The sequence below is a fragment of the Manacus vitellinus genome, unplaced genomic scaffold (genome assembly GCF_001715985.3).
Source record: "Manacus vitellinus isolate BGI_N305 unplaced genomic scaffold, ASM171598v3 scaffold_17_pilon, whole genome shotgun sequence".
NCBI lineage: Eukaryota > Metazoa > Chordata > Aves > Passeriformes > Pipridae > Manacus > Manacus vitellinus.
Genome location: NW_021939256.1, coordinates 8,916,064 through 8,939,937, shown reverse-complemented (window position 1 = coordinate 8,939,937; position 23,874 = coordinate 8,916,064). Strand labels below are relative to the sequence as shown.

The 23,874-nt window shown below is 36.8% G+C and overlaps 1 protein-coding gene across 1 annotated transcript in view; it reads left to right on the top strand.

Annotated features, from left to right (window-relative positions):
• The window catches only part of FHOD3 (formin homology 2 domain containing 3), a 347,160-nt gene that overhangs the window by 295,568 nt on the left and 27,718 nt on the right, over positions 1-23,874 (top strand). Inside the window, exons 22-26 of the mRNA XM_029958902.1 lie at positions 1,237-1,419; positions 6,596-6,715; positions 7,183-7,344; positions 17,681-17,871; positions 19,446-19,638. Coding sequence (XP_029814762.1) covers positions 1,237-1,419; positions 6,596-6,715; positions 7,183-7,344; positions 17,681-17,871; positions 19,446-19,638 — 849 coding nt within the window. The remainder of the gene's footprint in view (positions 1-1,236; positions 1,420-6,595; positions 6,716-7,182; positions 7,345-17,680; positions 17,872-19,445; positions 19,639-23,874) is intronic.

The window sequence follows — 23,874 nt, the reverse complement described above, 5'->3', positions numbered from 1 at the left end:
TCCATGCTTAGCTTCAGTGCTGTACAGGCAGCCAGGGGAATTACCAGTAGTGAAAGCAGGCAGTTGTGCTGCTTTGATGAATTGGCTATTTCAGCATTGGAACAAGGCTGCAGTTTAGATTGGCAGGTCTGACAGCTCTTTGGTGTTTTTGTTTTTCTCTCCTCCCCTTCAAAACAGCCTCTGTCATTATAGAAGGCAGCAAAAGCATGTCATTCCTCAGATGAATAAATGTAAGTTGTGTTAAAAATCTGCTTTGCTTTAAGGAGGCATTGGTAGGGTAAAGACCTCAACTTATCTGATGCTTTTATGTTATTTTACTTTTCTTTTTTATTTTAAAATGCACTTCTTATGTTAAAAACTAATTAAGAAGCAATACCTTAGGGAGTATTACTTTGAGAAGAAAAGCTGCCACATATAAACAAGCCTGTAAAATCCATGAATTAAAGGGAAATTTTAAATATTTTGAACCACACTGGCAGCAGAAATTAAAAATATTGAGAGCCTTTTTCACCAAAGTTTTAGACTTTTCAAATCAAAAGAGAAAAAGGCCACATGTTACGCAATGCATAATTCACCTTTAAATTCAATGTATGTTCCTTGGGAAGTTGTCAGTTAGGGTGAAGTTTTTAGGAGTGACCTAGTAAGCTGCAATAGTTTTCATGTTTCATAAAAAAAAAAAAAGAGACAGAACAAAAAGCAAGAAATTATGGGAACAGCAAGGGACAGGAGTCCTCAAGTTATTTTTGTATACTTGCAAGTGTGCTGGAAGATTCTTCAACATTGAGGCTAAAAGAACCCTTAAAATTTACTCTGATCTGCTATAAAAGACAGGCCACAAAACTGCTCTCCTTTTACCCTTGCTTCCATAAGTAATTTGCAGAAAGTTGTTAAGTTTTGACTTAAACATATGAAAGCTGATGAGATCAGTCCTAACCAGTCTCCCTTTGTCTGTCCTTCAGTATTTCATCCCATGATTAGCTGTATCTACTGAGTACAGATTTAAAAAAGGCATTTTAATCAAGATATGTTTTTCAACAAACTTCAGGTGTGTGAGATGGCAGGCCTCGTTTTGCTTTCTTGCGCATGGGTTAGTTCTTGGTTACTACGGTGCTGTCCTAATTTAACAGCCAGGGACTTGAGGACTTCTACTGTTGCTGCTGTGAAGTCACTCAGCATCCAATCCTCTCACACCTCTCAGCTGTGCCACTGATGCCTGCCTTTTGTCTCCCTGTACAGAAAATCCTGACCATGATCCCAACTGAGGAGGAAAAGCAAAAGATCCAGGAGGCACAGCTGGCGAATCCTGATGTCCCCCTGGGCAGCGCCGAGCAGTTCCTTCTCACCCTTTCCTCCATCAGCGAACTGTCTGCCAGGCTCCAGCTCTGGGCTTTCAAGATGGACTACGAGATAGTGGAAAAGGTGAGGGGAAGCAGGGAGGCAGGGGTGGAGACTCTTCCAAGGCTTTGCTTAATCTTCCCCTGACCTTGAATATGAGCATGTATTTTGAGGAAATGGTAAATGAGTCGCTTTTGTTTCAGTGTCCAACTAGGAAACAGCTAAAATGATCCTTCATAATCTATTCCTTCTATAAAAGAGAATGAGAGATGATGTCTTCCTTCCTTTAATTAGTAGATGATGATATTGAAACAAATAAGAGGGCTAAATCTTGACCACGTCTTCTCCAGATGTTGTTATTCAGGAAATTCTTACTTCAGAGCAATGAGAATTTTTCTTTGGTCAAAGATTGAGTGAGGAGTACGGTATTCAATCTTATATTGTAAAATGAGAGTACTGATCTTCATTCATTTTAACTAAGAAAAACACAAAAACACCATCCATTAAAGGTTCTTTTTGTTTATACTTCTCAAAATTCTAAATAAAAGATAAGACATCCTCAGGAGTGTTACGTTCAGATAAGTCACAGACAGTTGTTGCCACTTTCTTCATGGATGGCGTTCATTCAGAGAACAATATAACACTGTAATTGAATTGTCTGTCATTAATGATGAACCACAGACAAAAATTTCAAAAAGAGAGTGTAAAATTTTGGTGCCTAGGTGAAAGAGAATGAAACTGTTTAGGCGATTTCACAGTACTTCCTGCTTTTCACAAGGTCTTTCAAAAATCTCTGCAGAGGAGCCTTCTTCTGGCTGCTCTTCTGGTGCATACCCCATGCATTGCTCTTAAAGCAGCTCTCTCCTGTATATATTAGTTTTGTACCTGCATCTGTGCACAAATTATTGTATTGAAAGATCAGTATACCTTTGTGTGATACTCATTCTGAGAAGTGAGACATGCTTGTGAAAATGCCTTATGTTTACCTAGTAATGGTTATTTAACAAGTTGTACAAAAGTGGATTGATTTTCAGATGATACTGTCAGATTACTCCTCCTCTGCTTCATCTTCTTAGATTTTAAGAAATGCAATCACACAAATATTCAGGGTTTTTTAATTATATTTTAGTCTTAGCCATTTACATTTTTGACTTGTATAACAAAATACTTGTATCTGGTATGAATACTTTCTTGCCCTTTTTTTTTTTTTTTTTACTCTGGTACAGCTATTTATTCTGCTCTGAAATTACCACAAGGCTAAATTGTACTTTTCACGAAAGCCGAGTTAGCTGTAGCTGTTAATTTCTGCATATACATAGAATTTCTAGTGTCCTCTGAATCGAAAAGTAACATTTGAAGCACTGCTAAAAGCTAAAGAAATTCTGATAGTTTTCCTGATGCTTTGCCTATAATGGTTATGCCACAAAGTAAGTTAATGAGTTGCCAGCTAAAATCCATGTAGAATGGATGCTAGTACAAAATGTCTCAAATATTTGAATTACTCAAAGAAGCAATAGCTGGAGTCAAGATAGAACCAACATTTTTATCCCTGTTGAAAGGTAGATAGGACTAAGTGCAGTACTTATTATACAATGGTAGAGGAAATAACATGTGATAACTCTGATAAAATAAGAGGAGCATGTGATAAGAAGCCCATCAGACAAGCACAGATAGGACAGACAGCTTGGGTCTTCGTTGGGTGAAGAGGCAGATACAGGATCAGACATCAGGGCTACAAAAGAGAGTGAGCGCCTCTCCAGTAACAAAAGGTTAAAATCAGAGTTTCAAGTTCCAGGTAACCAATAAATATATGTGTTATTTAGACTGAGATAAGCAGGTTCAAATTTAGAAAATGAAGTAGTTTGCATTAGTGATTCTGATACTAAGAGTCCTGTGAGCTGCTAATATTCTTCTGTTCTTGAAACTGTATTTTTGAAGAAGATCCATCTGCAAAAGGGGAAACCCTTTATGAAACCCAGGTGCCAAAATCACTTAGCTCCACAGTTTTTGTCATTATTTTTTTAGTCAAAAATCAGCTTGATTTTTTTTTTAATCAATTTTAAAATGAGGAAAATTCATAGCAATTCAGAATGCACTTATTGTTTATCAAGTGACACATATATTTTATATAAGAAATTAATGAACCTTGGTATTATTTCCATGAGACTGAAATATTTAGATGGTCCATGATATCAACAGTGTGAAATACCTGAGTTGTTGATGTAAGACCAGGGTTCTTATACATGAGAACATACTTCTGCTCATCTGCCAAGAACAGAGTTTTGCCTAAGTAGGTCTTAGTTTCATGTCTGATAACCTGAAAGAAAAAAGCATGAATTGTTCAAGAAATGGGTTAATTGGTACATTTTTTATGTTCAGGAGACGCTTTCCAGGCATGATGAATGAAGTTGTCTTTCTTGGCTTGAATTTTATAACTAAAGCAAGTCAGGATATATTTGTAGGAAGCACCCTCAGACTGTGAGGGTCTGAACTGAATGAATGAATACTCATTCTTTGCTCTGTACAGAAAATAAAAAAAGAAAACCCTTTCCAAATGGTTTGTTTGATGATGTGTATACTGTTTTGAAATGTTAACTTAAATGCCTACTGAAGATCATTAGTGTAACAATAATTTTTCTCACCTTTATTTTGGTATCATAGTTTAAAGGCAAAGAAAAAAGAGGTAGAGTTTCAACTTTAAAACTTGATTTTCAGACTTCTGATTGCTCTGAAAAATTACAGTGTTACTACTCATTCTTTGTACTGAACTGTTTATGTTGCAAATGCTATCAAATTTCATTATCTCAAAGAGAATTTAAAGATTGAAGAAAAAGGAATAGAAACTTTGGTTGTCCTAAATAAGATTATTTTTTTATTAAAATCACTGCAGGCAAATACATCCTTATTGTTGACAACTTTAAAGGATCATAAATTAATACAAGCGGCTGTAGAAATGAGACAAGTAGGACTGGTAAAAAAAGGGCTTAGTTCAGTTTCTTTTTTGAGAAGAAAGATTACTCCTGACTCTAGTCTTCCTGGAGACAGTGTGCTACAGAAATAAGTGTTCAAAATGATTGTACTTCTGAGTGATGCTTAAACTGTCTGAAAATTTTACAAAGTGCATCAGAGCTTTTTAATCTTTACAGTATGATCTTGATACTTTTTTTGTTGTTTTGGAAGGATGTGTTACTTTATGCAGGCCAGTCTTGATTAAATGTAAATACAGGAAATTACATGTTGTTCATCTCAAAGTTCCCATCCCAACCATGCTTTTTCCCCTCCCAGAAAATCATGCACATGAATTTCATAGGTGCAGGAAACTAAACTTATTACCAGTGCAGCAGGTTGGTAAATGATGCATGTGTCAGATTAGCTGTACAGAACGTGTGTACTATGTTCTCCTTGTCCAGGACCACTGGATTCATTGCAGACATTTAGCTGAAGTCATTTGTCAATGTGTGTCAAACATTTATTAGGCATTATCAGATGTCTTGCAGACAGAAATTCTGGACCAATTCTCAGATTTCATTCAAACATAATTTGTAGGTGAGAAAACATGTTATCCAAGGTATATGAGATATCTCTGCCTTATATATCCACTCTCTTTAGGTAGAAGGTGAGTTTTATAGGAAGCAAGAATAGGCACTTTGTCTGGTTCTTCAGTATCTTGCACACTATATTTTAAATTGTTTTTTAATCCTACAATGAAGTAAGAAATAAAGAGTAATCATAAATAGGTACTATATGCAAGAAAGTCTGAGCTCAGATAACTTGCTTGTAAATAGCTAAATGAAGGGCTCAGTATGGCCTACTTTGGAAGCCTTTTATGCCACCTTTATATTCACCTTGAAAATGTTTTAAGTTAAACTTTTAGGAATGTATTTTTATCAGGTTGAAAATTGATCGAAATAAAATAGGTCAGAAGCCTGTGCTTACATCAGAAGCAGAGCAGTTTGATTCATCCCTGTAATGCAACAAAGCAAACTGACTCAAACCTGACTTGAAAACAAGTCAAAGAATTCTGTGCAGCTGTTTCTTGATTTTAGTTCAACTTGATAAAGCCTTGGATTATTTAGCACCTCTCCTCTGATGTATAAATTACTTAGCTCACTATCCCATCTCTTCATTTGTCTTGATTTTGCCACATTCTTTTCAAGAGGTTAATTTTTCTGTAGTGACTAGAAATGTATGTTTCATTCATCTTTTATGGTGAAATATCACTACAGTTGTTGAAGGACCCATTGTATGTCTCCAAGAGAATGAAATTCTCCGTTATTTTGCCACTTGGTCTAATATAACAGCTTAATTTTGGCTTCTTGGCTCATAAAGAGTATGAAAAATTTGTGAGATTGGGAAAAAAGATCTCCCTGCACATGTCAGAGGAGTTGGAACTAAATGATTTTTAAGGTCTTTTCCAACACAAACCATTCTATGATTCTGTGAAAAGAATGCTGCTCATGGATGCTTAGGATGGCATTGGGAGATAGAAACAATGTGAACTGTTACTGTGCATACAAAATAAACAACCTTGGGCCTCACACGGAGTTGTAGAAATAAGCTCTGTCGACTCAATTACCCTCACACTCTTCCTTTGAACTCTCTGGTGTAGTTCGCTTCCCGAGGTAATGGAACAGAATTTATATTTTCAAGCCTTATCAGTTTACATACCTATACTCAGATAACATGCGTGGATGGAAGATGCATTAAGTTAAAAGATTAAAATGAGAATATTTGTAAAGCTTGATGTTTACAGCAGGGGCTTTTTTCAGTTTTAAATTTGAACAAGCACAAAATCATATCCAAAACTCAGAGATGGCCATCATTTGAAGAAAGCTGTAGGGTCAGGCTAGCAATGTCAGCCAGATTTCTAAACTCTTTTGTTTGTTTTTCAAAGATTAGAAAAAGTAGTTTTAAGAAGCTTTTTTATCAGTTGGGGCATGGGGATGTTCATGTATCTGACTCAAATGCAGCAACCCTTTCTTTGATTCTCTCTCCTGTTTGGAATCACAGGATAATCCCCAGGACAAGTAAGGCAATTGCATACGTAAAGGAGCAACATTAGGAAAGTATTTTATGTATTTTTTTTGCTGTCCTTGTATGTGATTTATGAGCTGGAACCTGGAAGAAAACCAGCACACATGGCCAGTTTACACTCTGCAAGACACCAGTTCAGGAACTTTTTGCAGTAATTAATCTAAACCGTAGAATTAAAAACTAGCCAACTGCAGTCTTCACTTTCTTCTTTCTGTTCTCATGGCAGGAAGTTGCAGAACCACTGCTAGACCTGAAGGAAGGAATGGACCAACTGGAGCACAATAAAACTTTGGGATTTATCCTTTCTACTCTACTAGCTATTGGGAACTTTCTGAATGGAACCAACGTAAGCCTGCTGTCCCAGCATTTCCCCTGCAGCTTTTTCCTTCTAAAAATCAGAAGTCAAAACCATTATGATAATTGCCACACACTATTTATTTTGTACTAGAAAAGTAGTTTAGAAAATAGAACCTGCTTTTTAATGTGTGTTAGGGTGCTTTTTGTCTCTTTCAGCATAATCTGAAGGAAATGCAGAGCTAGGCACTCTTCTAGTGTAACTTCCTTAAATTTAATGTTTATGCTCCATATTCAAGTTGTGAGAACTGTGTCATGAGTCATTTCACTGCAGATAGAGTGATTTTAGGCCTAGTCTTCAGCAAGATAAAAATTGATAAAAGCAGTAAGTTTCTTCTCCCATAGGATTCTTCTTCTTTCCCTTCTGCCCCTTCTTGGTCATCATTTTTGCCTACTAATCTGCATGTGAAGGAGTAAACATTTTTATTTTTAATTTCCTCCCCTTTTTTCCCCTTACAGGCCAAAGCTTTTGAGTTAAGCTACCTCGAGAAGGTTCCAGAAGTCAAGGACACAGTGCACAAACAGTCCCTCCTGCACCATGTCTGCACTATGGTGGTGGAAAAGTTCCCAGACAGCACTGATCTGTATTCAGAGATCGGGGCCATCACTAGGTCAGCCAAGGTATGTCCAGTGGGTAAATACATCTATATGTATGTTTTTATAACACCTCTTAGAAGTGAAATATTTAAGATTTTATTTTATTCTTTGATTCTTTGTTCCTCCCTGGTTGCAGCACTATTTATAAATGTGGATTCATTGTGTCATTTGCACTGAATTTCAAAGATGCCAGTACTTCCTCTTCTGAGCTTTATTTCTGCCTGTCCCTCATCAATGCACTGTTAGACAGCCATTAGTTAATGACATTCTTAATGTGTGTAACTATTAGGAACTATTTTTAAGTTAAAACTTTATTTGACCAGTATCTTCAAATATATTTATTCTATGGTTTAGAGGAATCTCTTTTTTAAGGCAGATGCCTGACTGTATTTTAAGGGCAATGGACAGAATGAATTTTTTGCTAATAAAACTGTTTCCAAAATTAAAGTGTCCTTGAAATACTTCGTTTGACTCACAGAATCACAGAATGGTTGGAACTGAGAGGGACATCACCACATCATTTAGTCTAACTCCCCACTAAAGCAGGTTCATCTAGAGTAGGTCACGTCTAGGCAGGTTTTGAATATTCTGCAGCTGAGGGGGCCCCACAGCCTTTCTGGGCAGCCTGTTCCAGTGCTCTGTCACTCTCAAAGTAAAGAAGTTTTCTACTTTTTAGTACTTGTCTTTTCTGTCCTCCTCCTGAAAATAATTTTGATTATTAAGAGTTAAGGAAAATAAATAGATATAAAGGAAACTTGTGGCAGCTCCTTTTTTCAAAAAGTGGTAATCTCCTGGTTAATGCCTAGGTCTGGTCAATGGCTCAATGTGGTATGCAGATTATTTATTATTGCTGCTAGCAGGCATGATAGAAACACTGTAAAATCACCCTTGGAGCTCTCAGAGTATGAGATTTCATGAATGACCCTTAAAAATAGTATATTAGTTGATTAATGTAGTAAACATGGGAGATAGCAAACATAAAATTCTGTTTAGGAGTCATTTCTCATGTGGAAGTGGAAATAATTACAGCAGATAATACTAGTAAACGTCTATTCCAGTGTCTTGATTCAGACAGTGGACAATACCAGCTGCTGGAAAGAAGATCACAGGAAGTTTTTAAGGAGGAGAGGAAGACTTCTCTTAGAAAAATGTTATTTCATGAGCCATAATTCTCATCATATGCATCAAATAGAGGAATGATTTCTTTTCCACAGGCCACCTTTTTTGGATGTTGAGGGAGGGGTTGAGGGGGAGAAACAACCCTGCATAATAAATTCTTTTTTTATAACTGCGAAAATCAAAACTTATTTTGGCTCTTAGTGTAGTTCTTGTGACAATGAATTCATAATCTATTTTTGTCTACTATTGAATTTGCCAGTTTCAGGATTTACTGTCTGAGTATATTGAACAGTCAAAACATTTTTATCTCTCTATTTAACAGAATAACTTAGGTTGGAAAGGATCTCTGAAGGTCATCTGGTTCATCACCTTTTTCAGTGCAGGACAAAATTAAACTAGACTGCTCAGATCCTTGTCTAAGTATTAAATGATCCTTTTACATCTTTTTTTTTGAGACCATTTCCACACTTTTCCTCCATCATACCTTTTGGAGTGGGTTAAACAATAGTAAGCACAGTATTCCAGCCTCTCCTTATAAACATTATATGCTTACTGTGTTTGTCCGTTCTGCTTCTGCTGTCTTTTGTTAGATGTCCTGAGGTTGTCTTTGTGTTTTTTGACTGTTGCTATCCTTTGGACACCCGTTTTCTTTGGGCAGTTCACAAGGACATCCAGTCAGTCTCCTGAGCTGATCAAGCAATTCAGAACTCAGCCCAATGCACAAAGGGGTCCAATACTGCCTGCGGTGTGCACTTCATTGTCTAAAGTAATGACTGTGATCTGCTGAAGCAGATTTACTGTTTATCTCTCAAACCCCTAATAATCTTCAGTCAGGACTAATCTGTAGATTTTATCCTCTCAGTGTTCTTCTTTGTTTCCAGATAATTTTGAAATACAAAGTGCTAACTGTGAGACACCTTCTGTTAACCCTATCATCAAATGAGAATCAATGTGTATTCCTTCTTTTCTTCTGCTCTCTTGACCTCACACTTCATAGTCAGCCTCTCATGCGGCTCTTGTAAAGATTTTGAAATCTAATTTTCTTTACTTACTCTTATCTGTCCACTATTTTATAAACATATACAGAATATAGTGGTTATTTTGATGTATTAAATTTCATGTTACTCATCCTTTCAGCTGGGTTACCAGATATAGTAATAAAACCTGGACCTCTGCATCAACCTTGCTGCTTTTCTAAGGACAGGTGAAACTTTTGCTATCCTCTGAGTCTCCAAATTACCAAGTGTAGTTTCATACATATTCATAGTAATTTTAACAAGTGACTTAATTTCTTTAAGTGCTGTCAGAATTCTTGTATTCTACTTGTTTACTACTGTGTAAGATATCATCCTCCTCCAACACATTTGTTTCTGCTAACAAGCTTTCAAACCTTGCTATTAGTTCACATCTATTCAAAAATATAATACAGAAAAATGAAAGCAGGAACCAGAATAGGTTTATTCCCAACATCCTCTATGGTGAAGTTGGATGAAAAGAAGTCATCTTGCTTCCTTTCTCTAACTTTTGTCTTCCTCAGTTTCTTTCATCCCCAGTGATTCCGGACCTCCTACATATTTTCTTTTTTTTATTTCATACCATAAAGGAATTTGTGGCTTTTGTTTTATATCCTTAGATATTTTCTCTTTGGATTCCAACTCTTCTCCTAGTTTTCCTCTTGTACAGCCTATGTTTAGACTGATTTATTGCCTTCAGTGAGGTTGTTTTTTCATGTTTGGAAGATTTTAACTTTTTTATGGTTTCGTTTCTAATTTAAGTGATTCTTCTCTCTTAACATTTAGGTATATTGGTTTCTCATTTCGTGCTACTTCTCTTTGTTTAGAAGTTATTTCACTGGTTTTCTTAGATTGGGGCAAAGTTAATCACTAAAATGATATTACCATAAAAGAGAAGAGCCTTTGTTTTCCAAAATCCTTACTACTGTGTATGGTGTACTCTCAAGTGAATCTTCTATTTTTCAGTTATAAAAAGTGGAAGCAAGCTTAACCCACTGCTGTCACTTATAAAAAATTTTAGGTCTAAGAGCGTGCAAAATTGAACACAGTCTTTCAGTCTGTGGTTTGCTGATCTAGTGGCCCTGCCCAAAGCGGATGAAATTCTAAAAAGGCCAGACAAAATCACATTAAGAGAAATTATAGCCTTAACCTTCCCCATGACGCCCAAGGTCTCCCTCCTTGGGATGTTCCTGCATGTGTTATACCACTGATGGATTACTGTAACAAGCTCTATTCCCACTTGATCATAACTACCACAAATCAAAGAGTTAGGACATGGAAGCCATCCAAGCTGCCCTTTTCAAGGGAACGTTCACAGACAAGGCGAAATCTTGGTTTAGGAAAGCTGACAGGAAAGGAGAATTAATATTTCACTGTGGATTAGGCTGTATTTTGAGCTCCATTTTGTCTACAAACATCTTTCAGAAACCACAAAGGCTAAACAATTTCCATCCTGTAGATAAACAGAGATGCCCCTTTCCCTGAGATGCGCATTGTATAAGAATTTCCTGAGCCTTTGTTCCTGAAAGAAAAACCCATAAAGAAAACAGGCTGCCTCACCAAAAAGTAGTTAGAAAGACCAGAAACAAAATGGTATAGTTATTGTAAAACTTGTGGCTTTTTATTAAGGACTGAAGTCATAAATGGCACCGAAAAAAGGAGGCACAAGTGAAAAAATTACAAAAAAAGTAGAATTCCATATAAATAAAAGTATAAAATCATGCATGGTGCTGATTGTTTAGTATCCCATGATTAAAATCATGTGTCCTTTTTTCTTTTTTAGCATATTTAATTTTTTTCACTGAATTTGTACCAGCACTGATGTGCCTAATACTGAACGAGACCCACAGATTTCTGAAATTAAACTCAGTGTTGGTCCTAGAAGTTTCCTTAAGAAGGAGTTGCATCAGCACCACTACCTTTTCTGTTAGCAAATAAAAAATGTATCCTTATTAAAATGTTCAGCTTCTCTCTCTAACCCATAAACATTTTCCCTGTGCATCTGAAAGCTGGCCAGCTCCATAGAGTAAACTAGTAATTGTCATTTTCTTCCCCTGATTTTATTTTACTTACAAGATGTCAAACTTCTGTCTGGTTTTTAACCCCTCCAGCAAGACACCTGGATTAGTTGTGGATACTAGGCAGTGGAGAAGCAGGCAGCTTTTAAAAATAAGCTATAGAAAACATTAGCAACACAGGGAAAGGGGCAAGGACTGCTGATAGGAAAGAACTTAGGATGAGACTAAGACATACACAGGGGAGAAGGAAGCCTGCATCTGCCCTCCAAGGGACTTGGCAGGAAGCTATGGGGAGAAAGGAGGTGTCTGGCACAGAAGTGACATTTGGCATGCTGTAGCTTCTGCCTGATACAGTGCAAAACAGAGAAAGGAGAAAAAATTAATAGAAAAATGCTGCCTCTTGTACTCTTTCGGTGGGGTTTCTCTTGTCTCGCTTGACAGGAAGTATTTGTGTGCAGTTATCATTCAAGTATGTTTTCCCTACATTATTTCAAACAAAAATAAATGCCAAAAGTCAAATCATTTTCCATGGAAAAAACAAAAAAGGTTGAGGAATGCAAGGTTTTTTACAATTGGGTCATTCCTTGTGGTGCCCGCAGCAAGGACCACTGGCACTGCCCCAGCTCCTGGCACGGGCTAGCAGGAGCAGAGGTGAAGGCAGCACAGAGTAAGGCAGATCCTGTTGGCTGCAGGGCATACTGGGGCAAGGGGGAAGGAGCTCCATGGCAAATGAGACTTTGAGGTTCTCTCAGAAAGAGAGCAAATGAAGTTTAACACATATGCCTGACAGCACTGTGGTGTTTCAGTAACATTCCAGGTGAAATGACGACAGGAGTTGTTGCAGGTGACACCACCATCTGAAGGGACCTACATCACCACTTCGTGGTATTGCTCCTCTTTGTCCCACATTGTGGGAACTGCCATACAGCATCTGCAAAAATATACCATGTTAGTGTGTTTATTGTTTAATGAACTAAAATGAAATGGAGGTATGTATATATTTGGGTAAACTCATCTGGTCATACCTCAGTAAGCACCTCTGTCCTTTAATTTTTCATTAGTGGGTTGATTTAGCTCCAAAATTGTTTTTGCAGGATGCCACTTCTTGCCCTAGAATTAGAAATTTCCAGACAGAACCTCCTTTATATTTTGCTTTCTTTCAAGAGCTGGCATCTATTGCACTTGAAATGCGTGACCCACAGTGTGCAAGTTGGACTAGCATTGGTCTTGGGATAATTCTTGTGACACTTGGTGAAGGAAGCCAGTGTGGAAATATTAGAGGAGACAGAGTTTTGAATGTATGCCACAGAAGGTTGCTGCGCTCAGATGACAGTGTGTTTGCAAGGAGCAATTCTCAGAATTTCCTTTGGCGCTGAACCAACTCAGGAAAAGAGGAAGATTTCATGTTCCGTGCCAGAACGCATCCCTGTAATAATGTGAGAATGAACGGTCTGACCTTAAATTATAAACAACTCAGACCAGGCTGTAGTCTGCTGCAGAAACTATCTTGAACTTTGAAAAGAGAAAGCTTATGTCTGTGATTATGTATATCTTTCTACGAGGTACAATAAAATAGTTGTCATTTTACTGTGAATTTAAGGCAACATTTCTCATTGTGAAAGCATCAGTCTTCTTTTTAATGCACCTTGTGACTAGGATAAAAATGCAGAGATCCAGGTCTTCCTCAGAAAATATCTGGATGTTACATGTTCACCACTAAAAAAAACAAGCTCTAGCAATGCACAATAAGTAGAGTATCAAGCAATAAAAAACAATGATGCTGTGCATATGTAATTAGTTATTTACTGGCCTTCAGAATAAAGCTTTGGATATAGTGATTTTGAAAAGAAGTGCTTTTTAAGCACAAACCTCAGCTTCATCAGTTTCCATGCATTTATTTGTTTTGGGGTTTTTTACTTCAATCCAGTTGTGACATTTTTGACCCCTTTCAAGGGCTGAATGCTAGCACAGGAGGCAGGAATCATGAGTGTATTTAGGTGCAGCATCTTTGGCTTTAGGACAGTTTTGTACTCACAGTAGTGGGGGAGCTTAGCCCAAAAACTAGAGGAGATTTAGCTGGAAAAGAAAACGTGTGTGTAAAGCACATTCCAGCTGAGGGAATGCTGAAGAAAAATGACCTGTTATCTCACAGTGACTACATTTGTTTGTTGTGGATGGCGCTGCATACCTGGAATTGTATATGCTGCCCTAGGGAATACATAGTGGAAGGCACTTTAGGTTTGAACTACTGCATTTAATTCCCAATGTCACCTCAAAGCAGGCTTTCCTCTCTCTCCCAAGGAATAATAAAGAGTGCAATTCCTGTGTTGCCATGAGATATTTGGGGCCACAAAGAGAAATAACATCCCAACACAAAACCCAAAAAGATTTCCTGATACATGTCCTGCCTGAACATTTGGAGCATGGTCTAGTATTTCATGAATGAGAAAGTTTTAAACTTGTATATGCGGCAGGTGATATTAGATGGATGGGATGGAGTTGAACTTGAAAAAATAGGCCTTTTAAAGGACCAATTTTCATGAAACCTGAGCAGGAAAGTAAATGCTCAGCCATTTGATGGTGGTGGTAGTTTTTGAGTCAGGTGAAAACTGATGAGAAGTCATTTGGGCAGTAGGTGTATCATGCAGTATTGAATTCTCAGCCCAGTGGAGTAAGAAACTTGGTAGAATTCTTTTTTTGGTGATATTGTTTATGGCAAAGTCATCTACTGCTATGGTAGCAAGCAGTAAATAATGATATAAAGTGATTAAAATGAGTTCTGCTGTTCTTGGCATGTGGCTGGAAGGTTTTATTCTTGGTCTGAGTGTCATTTGTGCAAAATATGGTGGTGCATCAAATTGAAAAATAGATTTTTATTTTTGAAGTTGCCCATTACCAACTTAGGGCAATAGTTTGCTGAGGTTCTGTATGGCTTGTGTCACATAAATGAGTCTTTACATCCAATTTGCATATACTGTCTCTGGCTAGTCCACTCTGATGCAACAGTGTCTACAAAGGCACTTCTGAGAAGACTGAACAGTGGACCTAGCAAGAGATTTCACAGATACTAATAGTCTGAATATTTTTCATCTAGTGTGATTGTGAATGGAGAGGAACCTGGCAGGAGAAAGGAGAAACATATCAAATATATCTCAGAAGCATTTAGAAAGTTGCTTTTTCTAAATTGGTTTGCAAATTAAAATAAACATTACTTAGTATCTGAAAGAAAGGACATTTTTATTTTGCATAGCAGCCTAAGACAACTCATTCTTTTGTCTGAATAAAAAAAAATTATTAATTTTGCAATGTATAGCAGAAGGTAACAGAAAGCAGGACCATCAAGCTGCATGTTTTTTGCATATATATATATACTGAGGAGGAAGAAGAAGAATACATGTTTCCACCTTCCTTCAATTCCTTGAGCCAGGCACAACATCCATACACTGCTATCCAAGAAGAAAGCTGTAATGACTATTTCAGATTACTGCTTCCCTTTATTCAGGGAAGCATAGTTATAAAATAATGCCACAACAATGCTTGTCTGAGTACCTCCTATGCTGAGCTCTGCTGGAGCTACAACTCATCCAAATTCCTTCTTAGGAATGACCCAGCTGCAGGCAAAAATTGGTGCATCTTTCCTTTCAAGACAGAAAGAATGAAAAAAAAGGAATCGTGTTTTTCTACCATTATACAGCATTAATTCTTTTAGTAAAGTGTTGGAAATAAGCACATAAATAAGAAAGTGCAATCCATGCTGCCTTGGGAATGCTTTGTGGACTGGCAAGGAGGTAGTATGATATTATATATGCCTTTTCGTGTTTTTTTTGTGCATAATATGTTGAATAATTGTTGTTTTTACTCCACATAAGTTCTTGTTCTCCTTATCGTAGGAAAACATAGTTGGGGGATCATTTCTCATCATTCTTGCTGTTATATTTGTATATAACACCCTAAGCAGAACAACAGACCTAGAGCAGACTGAAGTGTCCGCACACAAAATTGGCACTGGTGAAATATCACTTCCTGAAATATCAGATGGGGTACCTGATTATCTCTGAGAAAAATCGGACTTTTAATATTTCACATCTGGATATTTTTCTGTAACTATATTCCCTTCTGTCCACAAATCAGTGACCAAACACTAGAGAGCTGGCAGCCAGAGATTTCATGAAGATTTGGCACATTCTTGCAGGCATAGTACAGTTTGCCTGTGGGGAATACATAGGTACATTATCCTATATTCGATTTCCTGCTTTACTCCTTCCAGCAGTTTACAACTTCTACTTGAGCACATCTGTGCTCCACAGAGGTTTATTCCAGGACATATCAGGTGGCATTCACTTTACTACAGTCTCCTTAGGACTTTCCCAGAGAACTGAATTTCTGTTTATGCTCAAAAAATTATTGTGTATCCCTTAGAACAACTTGTCATCCCCAGTCTCTGCAGGAACTTCCCACTCTTGTGAATGTGTTGACTGCTGGCAGATTTCAAGGGTCCGGGAATTTGCCGCGTCTTTTCCCCTCAGACTTGTTCTCAAAAGATGTTTCTTGAATCCCTACAGGCCTGAATCTCTGAGCTTTTTGATAGATTAAAACTCATTCTGTTTTCAGTGAAAGCTGTCATAAAATGTCATCAATTTAAATTTCTCAGCTGCAGGGGCTGAGAGGCTTCCTCAACTAGGTTGGATAATTCTTACAAGTAAAAAGACCTAGACCTTGCTTTTTTTTTTCCTTAACAGGAATGCTAGTATTTTTTCCCATGTGTGTTTTAGATATACCATCTGTGGAGAGCAGCAATGTGTTTATCATCAACAGTGAAAATACTGACCTGGAAAGGACGGGTTTTTTTTTTAAACATATGCATTGATAGGGATATAAGGAAAGCAAAAACCCCACAGCTGCTCCGCCTGCAGGGCTTTTCTGAATAGCAGAATGGATCAAAGGATGTTTTTATTTCCTTGTGAAGAGGAAAAATTCATCACTTTATAAATCACAGCAAAAACAAATCAAATCAATACCAGGAGCTTTTTAATAATAATGGATTTCTTATGGCTATCCTCAGTATAGGTCTCAGCAGTGGATGATGCACACAGCTAGGAAGAATGAAATAAAACCTGTCTCTGACACTGGTTTTCATTTAGCATTAAGGAATTAACTGGGGTACGAGACTATAACATCCCAAGCACTGATGTGTTTAGAATCCGAGAGCTACGTCTGTATTTTATAGCTTGAGTTCATTTGAACTGTGAAGTGGTATTATAAAATAGTTTTTTCCTTTCTTCAGAATTCAAGAACATGTTGGATAGTTTTATTTTTTTCATCTGTTGTGTGCTATGTCTGTGTTGTTAATGCACTTTGTTCAGTTGTTAGCAACACATCCCGAATGTCTTCTGAAGACTATTGCGATTTGAACACCTTTTTTGGTTGATGAATAAAGGACAAGCTCTCCCTCACCTTCTGTGGAATGCGTTGGCTTCTATCCTGATGAATGTTACTGTAGGATGCAATCATTTATTTTAACTGTGTTGAGAGACTTTCAAAGTCGTTACATGATCTTGTTACAAGCCAGTAAATTCGTATCATATATCAAGGGATGAAAGTTAGTGCTGAGATCACTAAATAATACATACTTTCAATAAAGCTTTAAAAAATTCTGGCCTGTGAATTTTGTGATTAGAACTAGATCGTCTATTAACAAGTCAGTACATGACTAGGGAATAGATCCAAGTGCTTCCTAAAATGGAGAAGTGTTGGCGGGGTACAACAGTGAGCAGTAAACAGGGCATAAAAAGCTATGAGTAGTAGAGAAAAGGATTTAAAGAAAGAGAAGTTTTGTATTACCTCAGAAAGAATGGAGTCATGCAGTTACTTGGTGCAGACATGAAGTTATTAGCAAGGGAAAAAACACATCACAATATTTTATTGTCCCTTTTTTAGCTGTTAGGCCTGCAGGACTAAAACCAAATATATATGTGTACGGATATTTCTTTGGTTTTCCAGTTTGCCTTACCAACATTACATGCCTAGACATAGTGTGACAGAGAAAGCTATTTCTTTTTTATTTAGTAGTAATTAATAATGTGAATTAATGTTGTGCTGCCACTATATTGACCCTTTCTTATACATACATTGCAGGTCAGATATCTAAATATATAATAGCCGTGTTTTCACTTCAAGTGTTACCTTTTATTTTCCTTTGGTTTTTTTCAGGTTGACTTTGAACAACTCCAGGAAAACCTATGTCAGATGGAAAGACGGTGCAAAGCATCATGGGATCACCTTAAGGCTATAGCAAAGCATGAAATGAAGCCAAGTCTAAAGCAAAAAATGTCTGAGTTCCTTAAAGACTGTGCAGAAAGAATCATAATCTTGAAGATTGTTCATAGAAGAATAATTAACAGGTACAGAATTACATTGGGGATAGCAATACCTTGATAGTAGATGACTTGATAAGATTATAAATTATGACATCATTAATATGCTTTTTTAAATAAGCGTTTAATCCACATTCCTGCAAGAAATGTCACCAGGTTGTATGTGGTGCATACTTTGGTATAGACTCCGTTTAAGAAAGATCCTCACTCCAGAAATTTCTGTATTTCTGATTAAAAGAAGCAATCTTCCAGGCAATCATTTATTCCCAAGGTACAATAACTGGGTCTTTTAACACCTAGTCCCCAAAAGCTAGCAGCTTTATGGTTAAGTTGCTATATATTCTGTTCATCCTTCAATATTTTTGAGGGGGGTTGGCTTACTGTCTGATAAACAAGAACAGACTGTAAAAAAAAATGAAGTTTTAATGACAAATTTGTCATTTGCAGAAGTTGAAGCAAGTCTTGTACAATGAGTTCTTTTGTAGGCAGCATCACTCTTATTTGCAAGATGTACGACTATGTGTTTTATTGCTATGCAACTGAAGACAGAATTAAGATTCCTCTCCTCAGGATTTGCAGATGGGTTTAATGAAACTGTGAGAGATTTTCCAACTTCTGGATAATTTCCAAATTGCTGTGGTCAAAATTAGGAACTGGATTCCAAATGATCCCAAATTTGTGGATATACACTTGGAAAGTTGATTCAGCTCTTCTTTTGTTTTCATAATGATTTGGGGTTTATGCCATAAGTAAGCAGAAATCCCAATTGCAGTGAAAGGGAAGTGAATTCACTAGTTTAATGTTGTGGTTATCATATACATTCTACAAATACGAAAAATATTAATTTTTCCCTATGATATCCTGAAACTACTTCTGTAGTTCTTAAAAATTGTTTTCATGTACTTGCATCTTTCTAGAATTGGGAAAACTTTTTATCATCAGGAAGGTAGATGTAGTTAAAAGGAATTCCCATATATTTTTAAACATTCAGCACTCTGTTGTAAATCATGAAGTATAGAAACAGTAGTAAAAATTGCAAATAGTGCAAAAGCTCTGAATTCCACCGAAGAAGTAAAACTGTGAATTGAGAGTATCCCAAACTAATGTACTTGGTAGCTAATATAATTTTATGGTCAGTGTTTTGAACCAGAAATTCTTTCCTTCTTGTGTTTGCTAGCCTGTAAATCTGCATTCTTCTTGTCTAGGCTTTGCCCAACACCCTAATAGGCTCTTTGAAGTTGCTTAATTCAAATAAATAGAATTGAAACTTAATAAATATTTTTTCTATAACTGAAATGAAATTGATCGTTCATGTGCCAAATTAGTCATCTAAAGTAGATGGAGTTCCACAAACATCTTATCTTCTGCATCGGCCTGGGAAAGTAGACGGGGATGGAGTTATCATAGTCTAGACTTTCATGGTTTTAATTATAAAACATACCAATGTTATGCAAAGCATCCATGAAAATTCTGTAGCACAAAGGAAGTGATGGGAGCTAGTAAAGTAATAAATGGATTCAGTGAAATGTGCATTTTTTTTCCCCAGAGACCATAAATAAAGATTTTTTTCCCTTTACATTTATGAGTGCATTGTTTTCCAGGTTTCACTCATTTTTGTTATTTATGGGTCATCCTCCCTACGCAATACGTGAAGTCAACATCAATAAGTTTTGCAAAATTATTAGTGAATTTGCTCTGGAATACCGCACCACCAGGGAACGAGTTCTGCAGCAAAAACAGAAACGAGCTAACCACAGGGAAAGAAACAAGACCAGAGGGAAAATGATAACAGATGTAAGTGGCAAAATGTATCTCCCACAGCATGGATTTTTAAAACTTTCTTTCATTGAATACGATATATGAAGTGTTGCTACTCTCTGTTTTTATTCTTAGAAGTTCTTCTACTGTAAGTAATGAACTCCGTTCGCTTAGAAGACAAAACTTCCAAGTCCTTGATTGTGTATATTTTCTGCTTCATACAAGTGTATAGGATGAGAACAAATTGAGATTAAGCATCCAAAAAGAGCTTCTCTCTGTTGCACAGTGTCCAGAATATCTAGGAGACAGGAGCTGTCTGAAAAAGCAAAAAAACCTAGACATTTGACTCCTAATTGAGAACATAATTTAAATTACGAATCATTGTAGCCATTTAAGTGATTACAACCATACTTGGATGGATTTTTTCCCTCCATCTTTGACTATTCTAATATAGTCTTCAGTCTTGGAATTTTATATATTTTTATGTTTGTATAGATATATATATATATATGCATGCACATGCAGCAATTTTCCTCTTAACTTTGAAGTACAGAACAGCCAATTTTATGGGAACAGAGTACTTTGGAGTTCTAAAAGAATGGACAAATTTATGTTCACAGTAGATGTTACCCTGCAAACTTTGACTGTATGGTTGCATACTCATAGAATAAATTAAAATAAGATCAGTTTTCTCAGCATAGTAAGTTCTAAAATCCCCTTGATTTTTTCTATCTTTTTTTTTTAAAGTTGATGTAGTTTAACTCAATCCAAATAAAGTTTTAAGAAGTGCCAGTACTTCATAAAAATTTCCAGCTGTCTCAAAATCCAAATATGGAGTCTCTGTTAGATGCAAGTGGTTCATTGCATATGAAGCTATCCCTGCCTTTGGAATGAAAATCCCTAAGCTGATTACAGTTTTATAGCTCAGGCAACGTGGGTCAATATATATATATATATATATATGCATTGAAACTGATATAAACTGAGAAACTATTTAAGTCATTGTCTCATGATCATTTGTAGATCTTTCCTGGCAGTATCCTCTTTACATTTGGAAATCTGCCCCGTCTACAGAAAATGTTAAACCTCTATTATTATCAAAAGATTTTCCTTTTGGTCTAGCCTCAGGTTAAGGAAGAGGCTCTGATTTTATACAAAGGCTATAATATAGTCATACAAATTTTCAAAACTACCACTAGGGAACTGAGATGACTTTCTTCAATTGCTTCTTGACTGACATATTCTAGAGGAGCTAAAAGACAGCATTGACCAAAGAGTTTGGTAAATTAAAATTTTCGTGTCTTCAAATAGCTTTCATACTTTTTACTAGTTTAAGCAATATTGAAATGCAAAGAAATTACTGTTTTCCTACTATATGATGTAGCGTTTCTGTATTATCTGTCCATAAGAACTGGCCGTGGCAGGACAGAAAGCTTCTCTGTATCCTGTTCCTGCAGAAAATGCTAGAGGAAAAGGAGATCTGGTCTCTGACAGCTGGGTTCAGGAAGCAGAGAAATGGGACCCTTTCAAATCTGAAAAAGGCTCAGGCTTGACAGCAAGTCAGCAAGGAGCAGAGCCAGGGACAATGGCTATTTCTTGAAAATGGAGGAAAGGAGGCTTCAGGGCCTTTCCCAGAATAAAAGTATTATTGGAAGAAGATTTCTTGTTCAGCTCAAGATAGTGTTGAGATTTGGCAAGAGGTAAATGCCATCTGACAGCTAGTGTTACACCTAAAAATATCTTGTAGGTCTCAAGAAAGGGAGCATTTTTTGCTTATCACTAATTTACAGTTATAGAACAGTCCGATTAGCTTAAAACCAAAAAACCCGCTGAAGTGGAAAACCAACATTCTTTAAAATTGCCCTTATAGGAATGTTTTTAAGGAAGTTATTCATGTGACCATATAGTTATTTCAGAACTTGCTAAATCTCTTTAACCATAGCCCAGTAATATGGCCTCATTTACCTTTCATTTGAATTGCAGTAGATGGTAAAACAGAATGAAAGTTGCATCAGACTGTTTGTCGTGGCTTCCTTTGACAACTTCAGAGTTAGATCTACATCAAAACAAGTTTCCAAGTCAGCAGGGTGGAAGACACTTATGTGTGAAGAATGATGAAAATGGGGAATTTTACTGTAGTCTTGTTTTGGCTGTGGTTTGTATCTGGTCTTGATTTTCTTAGTATTTTATATTCACAGGCATTGGAAAGGGAAAATAGGTCAGTAATACATTGACAGTGTGTTTACTAGTTACAAAATACTGATAGGAGAAACCTAGGGTCTTGACATTGGAAAGAAACTCTTTGTAGAAAGTAATTACAATATGTAGTAGTCATGTGGAATTTTAATTTCTGCTTTTGGTGACCTAAAAGTATTGTGCAGTTATTTGAAATTTACCTTCCTGTCCTTTTGAAAGTTTCCTCAGGTTCTCATTTTTATCACCTTACAGTATATTGCTTTTAGGTAGATGAAGAGGGATTTTAGCATAAGTGGGAAAAGAGTAAGCCAGAACCAAACCAGTTCTTAACGAGAAGTCACGTATCTCTTAAACCTTGGTCCCCCCTGCAGTCTTGGAAGGCAGAGGGCTGCTGGCTCATTCGATGGAGAGAGTCTGCTGGCTCTTTGCACGGAGAACTCACATCAGCTTCAGCAACTACTCACATGGAGTAGGGCTGAGGAACACGATGGGGAATATTTCCAGTCTTTCTTTCAGCCTTTTACCACAGATATCTTTATGTTTATGTGTTCTTTAATAGCTGAAGTGGACTGGGCACTGTCAGTTAAAATTTTTGTGAATGTTGTCTGGAGGGGAGGGGTAAGGAAAGAAAAAAGAACAGTGAGTTGCCACAGTTTCGCAGGGAAAATTGCCTAGTCTCTGTAACCTTATGTCTGGCTTTAGCCAATGTTAGTACTTATTTCAGGCCCTCTAAAAATAACAAGCAAGCAAAATAGGGAAGAAATGCAATTATCAAAACAAGTCTGAGCTTTTTAATGATTTGTAGTAATAGTAGGTAATATAAGCATCTGTCTCTCAGATTTATGAAACTCTGCTTTTCATGATACTTAAGAGTTTCAATTCCAAAATTGCTATGTAATAGAAATAATATTTTGAAACAGCAAATCCACCACATATAAATGCTAACCTAAAGGAAAAATATGAGGCCAGGAGGTAGGGAAGGAAAGAGATCTCAGATTGTCCTGCAACATCCGATCTTGGGTGACAGAAGAATCAAGCAGAAATTTTTCCTTAAAATTAACTTCTTATGCCTGCAAGTGGGATTCAGTATAGCAATATTCTTTCACAGCGTTTTGGTAATATTACATATTACAAAATTCCTCATTTATTACTATTGCTCAGTGTATTTACAATGATGAAACGAATAATGAAATAAAAGGTAGAATGTACACACCTGGGTGAGAGCAAATTCCCTTGTGAAACAAAAAGTTAATTTATTTATTTTGATACCTTCACTCCTGTTGTCAGTATTTGCTGGGGGCAAACGGCTCTTCAGGCATGGAAACATGATGGAGGTGGTGAACTGCTCCTCCTGTGCACTGGAGTAGCTTTGGGTGTAGAAGGACAGTGGTTCTAGCAGTGACTGCTCTCCACCCGGAGCAGGAGGAAGAGAAATTGTAATTCCCAGAGGGTGAGCAAAGTCAAGCAGAGAAGCGTACATTGCCCTTAGAGAAAGTCCACAGCAAATCACTTTTAGCTAGATTAGGCAGGAACACCAGCAGCTGGGACTTTAATAATCTATAAAAATCTAGCTTCATATAAAGTAATAATATCATACACTTTTGCTTGGAACACAGTCTTTGCAATGTGTGTTCTCTGCTATTTTACCTTGCAATGATTGCCTTTTTGTATTGTTTAGCTTAATTTTCTCTCCTGCTGCCTTTTACTTATTAGATAGATGTACAGGATGATGTATTTGATCAGATAAATAGATAGATGGGATTAGAATACAATAATGTTCTTGCTTCCCATTCTTCTTCTTTCTGTTTCTTATCATGGCAAAAAGTGAACAGTGGTCTTCCTCAGAAGAATTGCTTGATAGTGTGACTCTCTGCCCCCAGTGGGTGGAAAAAAGAAAAATAGATCTTTTTAATATAAAGGGAACATACCTGCCATGCTCCCTCTGCAAAACACACTGCCTGTTTTTCTGTTAGTACCACTGTGTCCAAAGAAAAATAAGCATCTCACTCTTTGAATAAAACATACCCTTAAAAAGTAATGTTAATGTGCTGCTCAGCACTCACAGCTAATCTTCTT